Raw genomic sequence first — 12605 nt, forward strand, 5'->3', positions numbered from 1 at the left:
GTATATTACATGTAGTACAGGTGGAGAGCAGTACAGTGCATGTAGTACAGATATATAGCAGTATATTACATGTAGTACAGGTGGAGAGCAGTAAAGTACATATAATACAGGTAGACAGCAGTATATTACATGTAGTACAGGACAGGTAGACAGCAGTATATTATATGTAGGTAGATAGCAATGTACTACAGGTGGAGAGTGGTACAGGTAAAGAGTAATACAGTACATGTAGCACATGTAGAGAGTAGTACAGTACATGTGGTACAGGTAGAGAGTAATGCATTACATAGGTAGAGAGCAGTGCAGTACGTGCAGGTAGAGAGCAGTGCAGTACGTGCAGGTAGAGAGCAGTGCAGTACGTGCAGGTAGAGAGTAGTACAGTACATGCAGTGCAGGTAGAGAGCAGTGCAGTGCAGGTAGAGAGCAGTGCAGTACATGCAGTGCTGGTAGAGAGCAGTGCAGTACATGCAGTGCAGGTAGAGAGCAGTGCAGGTAGAGAGCAGTACAGTACATGCAGTACAGTACGTGCAGGTAGAGAGCAGTGCAGGTAGAGAGCAGTGCAGGTAGAGAGCAGTGCAGTACGTGCAGGTAGAGAGCAGTGCAGTACGTGCAGGTAGAGAGCAGTACATGCAGTGCAGGTAGAGAGCAGTGCAGGTAGAGAGCAGTACATGCAGTGCAGGTAGAGAGCAGTGCAGTACATGCAGTGCAGGTAGACAGCAGTACAATACATGCAGTGCAGGTAGAGAGCAGTACATGCAGTGCAGGTAGAGAGCAGTACAGTACATGCAGTGCAGGTAGAGAGCAGCACAATACATGCAGTGCAGGTAGAGAGCAGTACATGCAGTGCAGGTAGAGAGCAGTACATGCAGTGCAGGTAGAGAGCAGTACATGCAGTGCAGGTAGAGAGCAGTAGAGTACATGCAGTGCAGGTAGACAGCAGTACAATACATGCAGTGCAGGTAGAGAGCAGTACATGCAGTGCAGGTAGAGAGCAGTACAGTACATGCAGTGCAGGTAGAGAGCAGTACAGTACATGTAGTGCAGGTAGAGAGCAGTACAGTACATGCAGTGTAGGTAGAGAGCAGTACAGTACATGCAGTGTAGGTAGAGAGCAGTACATGCAGTGCAGGTAGAGAGCAGTACAGTACATGCAGTGCAGGTAGACAGCAGTACAATACATGCAGTGCAGGTAGAGAGCAGTACATGCAGTGCAGGTAGAGAGCAGTACAGTACATGCAGTGCAGGTAGACAGCAGTACAATACATGCAGTGCAGGTAGAGAGCAGTACAGTACATGCAGTGCAGGTAGAGAGCAGTACAGTACATGCAGTGCAGGTAGAGAGCAGTACATGCAGTGCAGGTAGAGAGCAGTACAGTACATGCAGTACTGTACTATACAGAATCTGATTCTAGGCAGCCAGTCCTCTAGTGATCTAGGACTACTGATTTGCTCTGCTGGCCACCACTGTGATGCACTGACTTACAGGCCCTGTCTGGATCTTAACATTGTAAGGGCAATACGTTGTTGTTATATTGGCACAGAAAAGGCCACTGTAAGTTAAATGTATTGTAACCTGAGGCCATTGTAACTTGAAGGACCGCTGTCTGAGATAAATACCATAGTAGTCTGTTCCAACAATCTACCAGTTGCCAGGCTGAGCTAATATAACCGTTGTTTAGGAATAGTTTGCATGAATAACAAAGTATTTCTGTATTTTGCTAAATTGTGTTCAAACTTTCCAAGTTACATAAAATGTAAACGTATTTTTCTCTTTAAAAGTAATGTCATTATTGAATTTCAGATAGTTGAAATATTGCTTCAGTACACTGACAAGGCCCTGAGGAAATGTCCTGAGCAGGGTAAAATCCAGATTATGGAGCAACATTTCCAGGTATGGAAACCTTTTGACTGCAAAAATTCTAATATTTGTGTTGAAGAGTTTTCAGTATTTAAAGGGTTAAATGATATAGGCAGCTGAGATCAAAGCCAACATGTTAAACTTCATAAGAACATTGCATTCGCTTCTTCGCAATGTTGTACAAGTTCAGATGTTTTCATGTTGTTTCTTATTAGCCTTTAACCCCTTAGATACCGGAGGTTTTCTCGTTTTTGCGTTTTTATTTTTTTTCCCTATCTTTCTGGAGCCATAACTTTTTTATTTTTCTGTTCACGTATCCTTATGAGGGCTTCTTTTTGCGGGACAAGTTGTACTTTCTAATGCCTCCATTTAATGTGGTATACAATGTAGTGGGAAGCGGGGAACAAAATTCCAAATGGGGTGGAATTGGAAAGAACATGAACAATTAAAACTGTCAGGGACTGGCAATATGTCACTTGTAGTCTTGGAATTGCTGGGAGGACTGAGTGGGTGCTTTATTTATCTGTGTGTTTATGGATATTATTACCACATTGTGTTATATGGAACAGACTCACGTCCATCTGTCACCATCCACAGTAGCCACTGGGGACGATTAGGACTTATCACAAATTGGCGATCAGGTAACCACACTGTTTATTATAGGTCTGCGCAATACTACTTAGCAGTTTTCTGCTCAATTCGCTAGGTGCACACACAATGTGGCTGTCTGTATTACCACATATCAATTGTTCCCTGCCAGCGGTCATGCACTGTGGCTATTTGTATTACCACATTCAAATTGCTCACTTGCGGCATTTATACACTGTGGCCATTTGTATCGCCTCATTCAAATAACTCACTGCCAGCGTACATACAATGTCCTCCCAGCAATTCCAAGACTACAAGTGACATATTGCCAGTCCGTGATAGTTTTAATTGTTCCTGATCTGTCGTCTGTAGGTTTAATTTTAAAGGTACAAATTAAAGAATTTGTTTTATATACATTAAACTTTTTTGTTGGGACCCCTAAAGGGATTTTTTGGTCTGGATGACCTTTTGTATAATAAGTGAATTTTCATCCTGAGGGCTCCAACCTAGGGCTCATTTTGTTGTTGAATTGGAAAGAAAACACAACGTTTTACGGGTTTTGTCCCTACGGTGTTCCCTTTTGCGGCAAAACTGACCTGTGCCCTTCATTCTCTGGGTCAGTACGATTACAACGATACTACATATGTGTAGGTTTTTTGTGTCTAAAAAATGAAAAAATCAATTAAAACTTTGAAAAACAAAATCTTTTTTACATCACCATATTCTGACCCCCATAACTTTTTTTTATAGTAATGTCTACTGAGCTGTGTGAGGGCTCATTTTTTGTGAGACGATCTGTAGGTTTTATTGATACCATTATGGAGTGTGTGTGACTTTTTGATCACATTTTATAAAAAAAAATTGGAGTAATGGGGAATCGGCCATTTTGATCCCTTTTTCTGTTATGCCATTCGCCGCATTGGAAAAATATTTTTATATTTTAATAGTACGGGCATTTCCAGATGCGTTGATGCGATGTGGTTTATATTTTTTGTTCTACAGAAAGGTGGGTGATTTTGAATTTTTTCAAATATTTTTTTACTTTTTTAATGTTTTTGTAGCCAGTATTTGAGGCCACAAGACTCTCAATTTTTTTTTCTTATTCTATATTATCATATTTCATAAAGAACCATGATAATTCCTGAATTGCAAATTTCTTATGTTGGCCTGTCACCTGCTGGCCAAAATAAAAATTGCAGCTCCAATACCCTGGGTCTCTTCAGAGAGACCCAGTGTATTGAAAACAATTGGCCGCAGGGGATGGCGGTAAGAAGCCCAGAAGCATGTGCTTCTGGGTTTTTTAGATTTTAGATGCCTTGATCACAGCATCTAAACGCTTTAATGACCGCAATCGGCATTATTGTCGGTCGCAGTCATTAGCCGTGGGTCTCTGCTGTTTCTCCGTGGATCTCTGCTGGCAATGGCGCATGCTGCACGTTCAAGCAGGCGCCATGTTTACCCATCCCAATAGGCTTAATTAGGGAGGTAAATTATTGTTGAAGGTACAAACCTGTGTGCCATTAGCGCTGTAACTTGTTAGGCTGGGGCTTCATGTCAAGGTTTTTTTTTAATGCAATTTTTGAGGCCAAAGCCAGGAATGGATCATAAATTGACTAAGAAAAGACTGAGTCATATCTTCTTTTTAAATCCACTCCTGGCTTTGCCTTTAACAACTGTATACAAATCTTAACATGGAAACACAGCCTTAGGCTACATGCACACGACCTTATGTGTTTTGCGGTCATCAAATTGCGTATCTGCAAAAAAAACGGATGACGTTCCGTATGGCATCCGTTTTTTTTTTTTTTTAAGGGAAAGATCTGCACCTGTTCTGTGCTTTTTATACATGTCTGGTTTTGGCTCACAATCGCTGAAGGAAACAACTGATCAAACACTGACCAAATCTTGACTATGTGAAAATGGCCTTAGTCAATTTGCGGACCCATTTGCGCAATTTGCGGACCCATTCACTTTCAATAGGGCTTGAACGGATGCGAATCTGCATTTCTGGGATCGGGATCCGCATCCGTTTTTTCGGGATTCGCAATTCCGTTTCTGAAAAAAATAGAACATGTCCTATTCTTGGCCGCAATTGCGGACCAGAAAAGGTATTTTCTATTATAGTGTCTGTGATGTGCGGTCCGCAAATTGCGGATTGCACATTGCAGGTGTCCGGGTTTTGCAGATCCGCAAAACACTTACGGACGTGTGAATGGACCCTAAATGTAGGCTACTCATAGACACTCTTATGTGAAAGATCTTTTTGACTGAGGTCTGTGGGTGGAGCTTTGGCAGAGAAAGCCGTCTAGTTGTGTTGGCCTTCTGTTTCTGCTCCTAGTAGGGGAATACCATTCCTCCAAGTTACAGTATGCAGGTAGGTACTGCAGTGAGCACAGTGGATTACATTTTATCAGAACTGATTCAGAAAATGCGGAGCAGTTGCCCATCGCAACCAATCACTTTCTATCAATTTTCTTAAACCCTTTGACCTGATGGGTCGCCTTGGGCATCATCTCCGCTTTTCCTTGGCACCGTTTGTGGTAAAAGTCTCCCATTGCTTGAATCATCAGTTAGTATTTTTCTAATTTCCCGGCTATAACTGCAAAGTTTAGATGCTGCCAATAAAGTCTATACTGTGTGATCTAGACCGCGTTTGGTTTGCAATTTGCATTATAAATCTCTTTTAAAAGGGCCTTGCCTTATAAGACAAGACATCCATAGGCTATGCCTGAAGTATCTAATAGAGGGGGTCCAACCTCTGTGACGCCCACCTATTACAGAGGGCTAATCCTGTCAGCCAGACAAAAAAGCCATTGGCTACTTCATCCGGATGGTGAATGAGTCAACTGGTGGCCAAACATGGGCTCATCATTTTCTAATCATGTAGGAAACAGCTGAGCATCCTTTTTTAACCCTTTCCCTCAGGCACATATATATGGGCAATAGCCACATCTCCACAAACAGAAATGGCATGGTAAACAGTCAAAATTGAGCGTCTCTTGGTGCTCAAGTATAAAAATGTTATAACCAAATAAAAATATAGTACACCTATAAAAACATATACCTACAAAAAAGGTATACAGTGATATACTAATTGCAAGTCTCAGTCCCCTTAAAGGAGTTATCTCACTTCAGAGGTTATCTTGATGAATCAATATATTCTGCTTGGACTATTATATTTTTGACACCAGCCACTTGATTTAGCCCTTTGTAGCCACCGCATGTAAGGGCCCTGCACTGCGGCCATTAAAGGGGTTGTCTCACTTCAGCAAAAGGCATTTATCATGTACAGAAAGTTAATACTAATGTAGTGTGATTGTCCATATTGCCTCCTTTGCTGGCTTGATTCATTAGTAAGTGCCTTGTATTAACTTTCTCTACATTAGATTATAAGCCCACCAATAAAAACTCCTTTAAGGCCCAAGCAGGCCTGGTCATGTGTTTTTTAGCAACAAATTTCAGCAATTGTTGCTTTTCTTTATACATCATTTGTTCTATAGCAGTGTAAATAGTGGTATTGTATATTCTTATCCTTGGAATATAACCTATAAAATAATTTTCTCTTTACAGGACACTGTGCCAGTCATAGTAGAGTACTGTCTGCTTCTGCAACGCACGTAAGTCATCTTCTCCACGTATATCTGTTGCATTCTCGAGGAAATTCTCCAGTCGGCTTCTCTGGTCAGGCAGCTGGTAATGCAGACTGCTGGGTGTCTCTGTGTGGATATTTTAATGAATTATCGATAAAGCAGAAAATGTTATCAAGAAAAGACGCCTTTGGTGCAGAATTTCAGTTTTTTATAAAATCAGTTGGTAGCGGTCTGAAGGGCTGAAAGTGGCAGTTCCGTCCTTGACCCAAATATAATAGCTGAATGGTGACAGAAGCGCTTGAACACTTAGGACTTGCAGCTCAAGAGTGGTTTTGTTAAGTTCACACTAATTTGTACAATAATGTGAACCAACCTGCCCAGCGGACCTTGAGCTATTACATACTGTCCTTAAAGGGTTTGGCCACTTTCAGGTTACTGTTGACCAATGTGTTTGTAAGATGATTATATGATACTTACTAATATAGTCTTTCTTTATATTCTGCACCATTTTTTTTATATTTCTTGAAGTATGTTTTCTTTAGCCATATCTTTTCTGCTGTCTACACAGAGATCCTGTCCACAAGATGGCTGCTGATGGAGGGTCATGTGACCAGGCAAATCACTTAAACCTGATGTCTCCTCCATTCAAATCCACTGTACCTGCCATCTGCACTTGCACTGTTGGGAATTCAGGGCAGGTGCAATGTGTTTGAATGGTGGAGACTGTGATTTGCCTGGTCACATGACCCTTCATCGGCAGCCATTTTATGGACAGGACCTCCCTGTGGACAGCCTTGGCAAACAATGGTGCATATCTTATAAAATATAGAAAAAGGCACAGAATTTTAACCAAGGCTATATTAGTAAGTACCATTATAGTCATGTTATAAACACATTTGTCAACAGTAGCCAGAAAGTGGCCAACCCCTTTAATTATGGCAGCCTAATTGACTAACAGACCCACCTTGACCCTTTAATGCACTGCACATATACAGCGCAGACACACAGTGCACTCGCCTCATACTAAGACTGTAAATTTTGCATAAATGACACCCCATCAGTGTTAACAAACCCTGAATATACAACTCTCTGCCACCCCCTACCCCATCCTGTTTCTGGGCCCATTAGAGAATGTGATTCACAGACCTGCCGAGATTAGCCGCAATTATTAGGAGGTGTATGCCATTTAATAATTGTACACCAGCAGGGTATAGATTAAAAGGGTCATGCACCTTTGGGATTGGGTTGGCAAACCCCCCTCTTGGGCAGACCTGCGAAGGGAAGCATACTTACCTGCTTTCTGGCGGCTGCTTCCTTCTCCTTCTCATCCCCGGCCTCGGATGCTCTGCTTCACTCCCAGGATGTAAACTTCCATTTGGAAGCGGCTGCAGCCAATCTCTGGCCTGACCTGCTCTCCTTGCATCATCTCAAATGGTCACGTGATGCAAGGAGAGCAGGTCACTGCTGCAGCTGCATCAAAACGGAAGTATAGTTCCTGGGGGCAGCCGAGGCCGGGGAAAGAAGGATCGGTGAGCCAGCGCTGGGAAGCAGGTAAGTATGCTTCCCTTTGCAGGTCTTTCTCCCCCCCCTTCAAAAAAAATGTACACAACCCCTTTAAGACTGTAAAATTGTTGGTCTTAATAAATGTGCTCTAGTCTTGTCACTTGACAAAATGTTTTTCAAAGCCAGTGAATGACATGCTAGCAAGTGGCAGTATGTGAGTCTGACATTGACACATTGATTGGAAGAGATCAGGAGGCTGAAAAGTGGCTCTTCAATTATGTAGGTTTACAACACCGACTCATCAGCCATCTATGATATCAGGATCTAGAAGGACATAATATTTCTAGCTTCACACTAAACTATCAGGGACATTTTGAAGTGGCAGATGGTGGAGCAGATGAAGTGAGAGCAGCTGGCTGAGATGGCGTACAAGTGGTTTGCCGTATATTGCTCTTACAATGAGCACCGATGACATGGCCTGTGATTGTTGAGAAGGCCAAGTATATTCATGCAGATCTGAAGGGTTCACATATTGTGGTGACTGGTCTAAAAAACGTCACTTGTTCAATGGGAACAATTTCTAGAGTCACTGTTTGCAGTGTGTGACTTCAGACTAATTTATCATGAGGGTACAGCTTCATATGCAAAATACGGACCCGCAATAGATCCATAATTACAGAATATGGATCATCTACGTATTCATGGTTATCATTTTCTAATCAGATGCATATTCATGCGAAATATCTGCTTGTTTAGTCATACGAACTGTATTGTGTACCCTCCCCACACGTATTATTAGACATTTTATGACCACAAAATAGATACAAGTAGCACTTGTGACGGACTGAACCGTCACTGGGGCTGCTGGAGAAGCCTGAGGGCTAGCCTCCCTTTCTACGGACTATGGACCCAGAACTATGGATACCCCCTCAGACCTCTTGGGGCTACAAGGAACTATTAACCCTGATTTATGTGTGGAGTTTATATCGTTCCTATTCCCCATTAAAGGTGCAGGGGTGAACCCAGCAACACAAAAAGAGTTAACTCTGCACTGAGGCTCCCAAGGAATGTGTTAGTTCATTTGTCCCTTTGTTCTGTTGTGTTAGTGATGGGATTAAGGCCTCTTTCACACGGGCGTTGCGGGAAAATGTGCGGGTGCGTTGTGGGAACACCCGCGATTTTTCCGCGCGAGTGCAAAACATTGTAATGCGTTTTGCACTCGCGTGAGAAAAATCACGCATGTTTGGTACCCAAACCCAAACTTCTTCACAGAAGTTCAGGCTTGGGATCGGTGTTCTGTAGATTGTATTATTTCCCCTTATAACATGGTTATAAGGGAAAATAATAGCATTCTGAATACAGAATGCAAAGTAAAATAGTGCTGGAGGGGTTAAAAAATAAATAAAAAATAATTTAACTCACCTTAGTCCACTTGATAGCGCAGTCGGCATCTCCTTCTGTATTCTTTCTTTAGAACCTGGGTAAAGGACCTTTGATGAAGTCACTCCGGTCATCACATGATTCATCACCATGGTAAAAGATCATGTGACGTACCATGTGATGACCGGAGTGACGTCATCAAAGGTCCTTTACCCAGGTCCTAAAGAAAGAATACAGAAGGAGATGCTGGCTGCGCTATCAAGTGGACTAAGGTGAGTTAAATTTGTAATTTTTATTTTTTAACCCCTCCAGCGCTAGTTTACTATGCATTCTGTATTCAGAATGCTATTATTTTCCCTTATAACCATGTTATAAGGGAAAATAATAATAATGATCGGGTCTCCATCCCGATCGTCTCCTAGAAACCGTGTGTGAAAATCGCACCGCATCCGCACTTGCTTGCGGATGCTTGCGATTTTCACGCAGCCCCATTCACTTCTATGGGGCCTGCGTTGCGCAGAATATAGAGCATGCTGCGATTTTCACGCAACGCACAAGTGATGCGTGAAAATCACCGCTCATGTGAACAGCCCCTTAGAAATGAATGGGTCGGTATTCAGTGCGGGTGCAATGCGTTCAACTCACGCATCGCATCCGCGCGGAATACTCGCCCGTGTGAAAGGGGCCTAAGTAGCCGACTCCGGTGTAGAGGAGTAGATCACCCTATGGTACACTCAGGAGATAATGCCATCACATGTGTCTCCTCTCTCCCTATTCTTTCATTAAGACACTGGGGAGGTGATGTCTGTTTGCATGCTGTTCATGTTTGATTAAGTTATGATGTCAGACTTTCTGAACTATATATGTATACTGAGTTAGTCCATTGTCCATTGATCAGTTTAATCCTAATGCATTCTGAATGAAGAGCATTCCGTTCAGTATGCATCAGGATGCATTAGTTCAGTCTCTCTTACGTTTTTTGGCCGGAGAAAATACCGCAGCATGCTGCAGTTTTCTCTCTGGCCAAAAATCCTGAACACTTGCCGGAATGCCGGATCCGGCATTAATTTCCATTGAAATGCATTAATGCCGGATCCGGCCCCAAGTGTTTCGGCAAATCAGTAACTGGTAACCAGTTGGGGGTGTGTACCTGCACAGACTTACTCTATCCAATCAGTACTGCCATTTTCAGACTGTGCAGGTACACCCCCCCAACTGGTTACTGCCCCTCTGTATCCTTACTGCAGACTGCTAGCAATTCATTCATAACTTCTAGTAGAAATAATACAGGAATGACACAACATAGAGTCATAAGAATAGATCCTCCAGAATTGTTATTACATGGGGAATGCATGACGCTATTAAAGCAGACGTCAGGAAAGGTGACAGGTCCTCTTTAATACAGTCGTGCAGCACAAGCCTTCAGTCTAATATCTAAGTGTCCCGCAGTGTTTAATAGTAGCAGCAAAATAGATGGAAAATTGCTACACAGATTTTAAATCCACATCATGCCCCATGCAGTGCGGAGAATGAATTCCACAGCAAATCCACAGCTAAATCTGCAATTCAAGTAGTTGTCCCATGAAAAACATTGCAAATTTTTCAAACCAGCACCTGGATCTGAACACTTTTGTAATTGCATGTAATTAAAAACTTAGCATAGCCAGTGAGTTATTCACTGAAATCTATCTGTATAGCGCCACCTGCTGTTTGCTGTTTTTATTTTATTTTTTCTTTCCACCTCACTGAGATGAAGGCACATGCTCAGTTCCATCCTTCAACTGCCATAAGCTGCAGTAGAAAGGACATGCCCTGTCAGAAGGCGCACACCCCCTAAGCTGCCATTGCAAAATAAATTTAGCAGAGCAATGTATGGGGAGATCTCTGCATCCATGTGATGTACAAGGCTGGTAATAGCTTTGTTAGAAAGAGATTGTCATGTACTATATATCAAATGTTCATTTGTAACATTAATCATGTGATGACCTCCAGATAACCCCTTTAAGTAACTCATGCAGATTTAGACATGGCTTAGTTGTGGATTTGCTGCAGTAAAATGCATCCGGTGCGCACGTACCCTAAGCATTCAATGCTTAGGCCTCATACGCACAACAGTATGTGTTTTGTGGTCCGCAAACCTCACATCTGCAAAATACGGATCCCAGACGTGTGCATTCCACCATCTTCTTTTTCCCTGCTAAAGAAATGCCTTAGCCTTGTCCACAAAACGCACTAGGAATAAGACCTTGTGCGACAATGGCACAGACATGCGGAACACAAAAAGGCGGATCAGATGTGGAACAAAAATACAGTCCTGTGCGTGAGGCCTTTGAGGGTAATTTCAGCACATTTAAGAAAGGGATGGCTTATTACTAGGATATCCCATATGGATTGGAGCAGTGGGGGTCTGCCCTCTGAGATTCTTGAGGATGCTGTGAAGGTAGGGACCAGAATGATGGACTTAATGTTGCAGCCTTCAGAATTATTTCCCTGCACAGCAGCGCTCCCGACACCCGTTGCATCATAGTTCCATTCAGGCCTTTAATACTCACTATGTGGATGCTATATTCACATTGCCTTTGGGGTGACAAACCATTTTTGACAGTGTTCCCAAGGTGTGACATACCAGTAAAACTTGATTACATTGTGGTGTAATGAAGGTTGCAATGTAATTCTATTATTCTCGATGGAGTCAAGTTGCACACGACCCTGCGATCATCGCTAACCTTTTTGTACACATTTAGCACAATGATAATTTGAAGCACCTGCCACAATTCTCCCATAACAGTGACAGCCTCAGAAGACCACCACACCATTTCTCAGGAGATTCAGTCGATTCCATGTATATAATGGCTCTTACTGCTTATTTTTTTTTAATTTGCATTTTTGCCTTCGACATCTACCATGTTGAACTTTCTGCTTTGTGATTTCTTTATAGAGATATCCTCTTCAGTCAAATATATGACAAACTGAGTGAGAACTGCGTGGCCAAAGGCGTCTTCTTGGAGTGTTTAGAGCCATATCTTCTGCGTGACCAGCTTCCTGGTCTTACCACTCAATTGATGAAGGATCTTCTTCTCCACTTTCAGGATAGAGGCCTGATGGAGACTGTAGAGGCCTGTATAATACATATGGACATCACAAGCCTCGACATACAGCAGGTACCACATTGACTATTTCTCTTACATGTCAACTACTTCGTGACCAATAACAGACTTTGAAGAGGTCTGTCATGGGTTTTTCAACCACATACCTCCTCTTAAAGGGGTTGTGCCACAAAACATAATCTACTTTTTTCAAACAAGCACCTGGATCTGAATACTTTTGTGATTGCAGGTAACTAAAAATTGAGTATAGTCACGGAGCTATTTAATAAAATGTATCTGTATAGCACCACCTGTTGTTTGTTCTTTTCCTCATCTCCTGTCCACCTCACTGAGGTGGTCGCATGCGCTCAGTTTAAATCTTCATCTGCCACCAGACATATCTTCTATTAGAGGCTGTGTCAGTTACAGGGTAAGAGCTACAGAAAGCTGCTAGCCTGAAATAAATCTAGCAGAACAATTGGAGCAATGAATGGTTCCATGTGAGGTACAGGGTTGGTTCTACCTTTGTAGAAATAGATTATCATGTACTATATGATGTCTGATTTAAAGTTTTTGTATTAATCATGGCTTAACCCCTTT

At 42.3% G+C, this 12605-nt stretch overlaps 1 protein-coding gene across 2 annotated transcripts in view; it reads left to right on the forward strand.

Moving 5' to 3' along the window:
• VPS8 (VPS8 subunit of CORVET complex) overlaps positions 1-12605 on the forward strand; it is a 216496-nt gene that overhangs the window by 71266 nt on the left and 132625 nt on the right. For both annotated transcript variants that reach the window (XM_040439657.1, XM_040439658.1), the window contains 3 exons: positions 1802-1891; positions 6017-6063; positions 11858-12080. In XM_040439657.1, the coding sequence (XP_040295591.1) occupies positions 1802-1891; positions 6017-6063; positions 11858-12080 (360 nt within the window). The remainder of the gene's footprint in view (positions 1-1801; positions 1892-6016; positions 6064-11857; positions 12081-12605) is intronic.

The sequence above is a fragment of the Bufo bufo genome, chromosome 7, assembly GCF_905171765.1.
Source record: "Bufo bufo chromosome 7, aBufBuf1.1, whole genome shotgun sequence".
Lineage (NCBI taxonomy): Eukaryota > Metazoa > Chordata > Amphibia > Anura > Bufonidae > Bufo > Bufo bufo.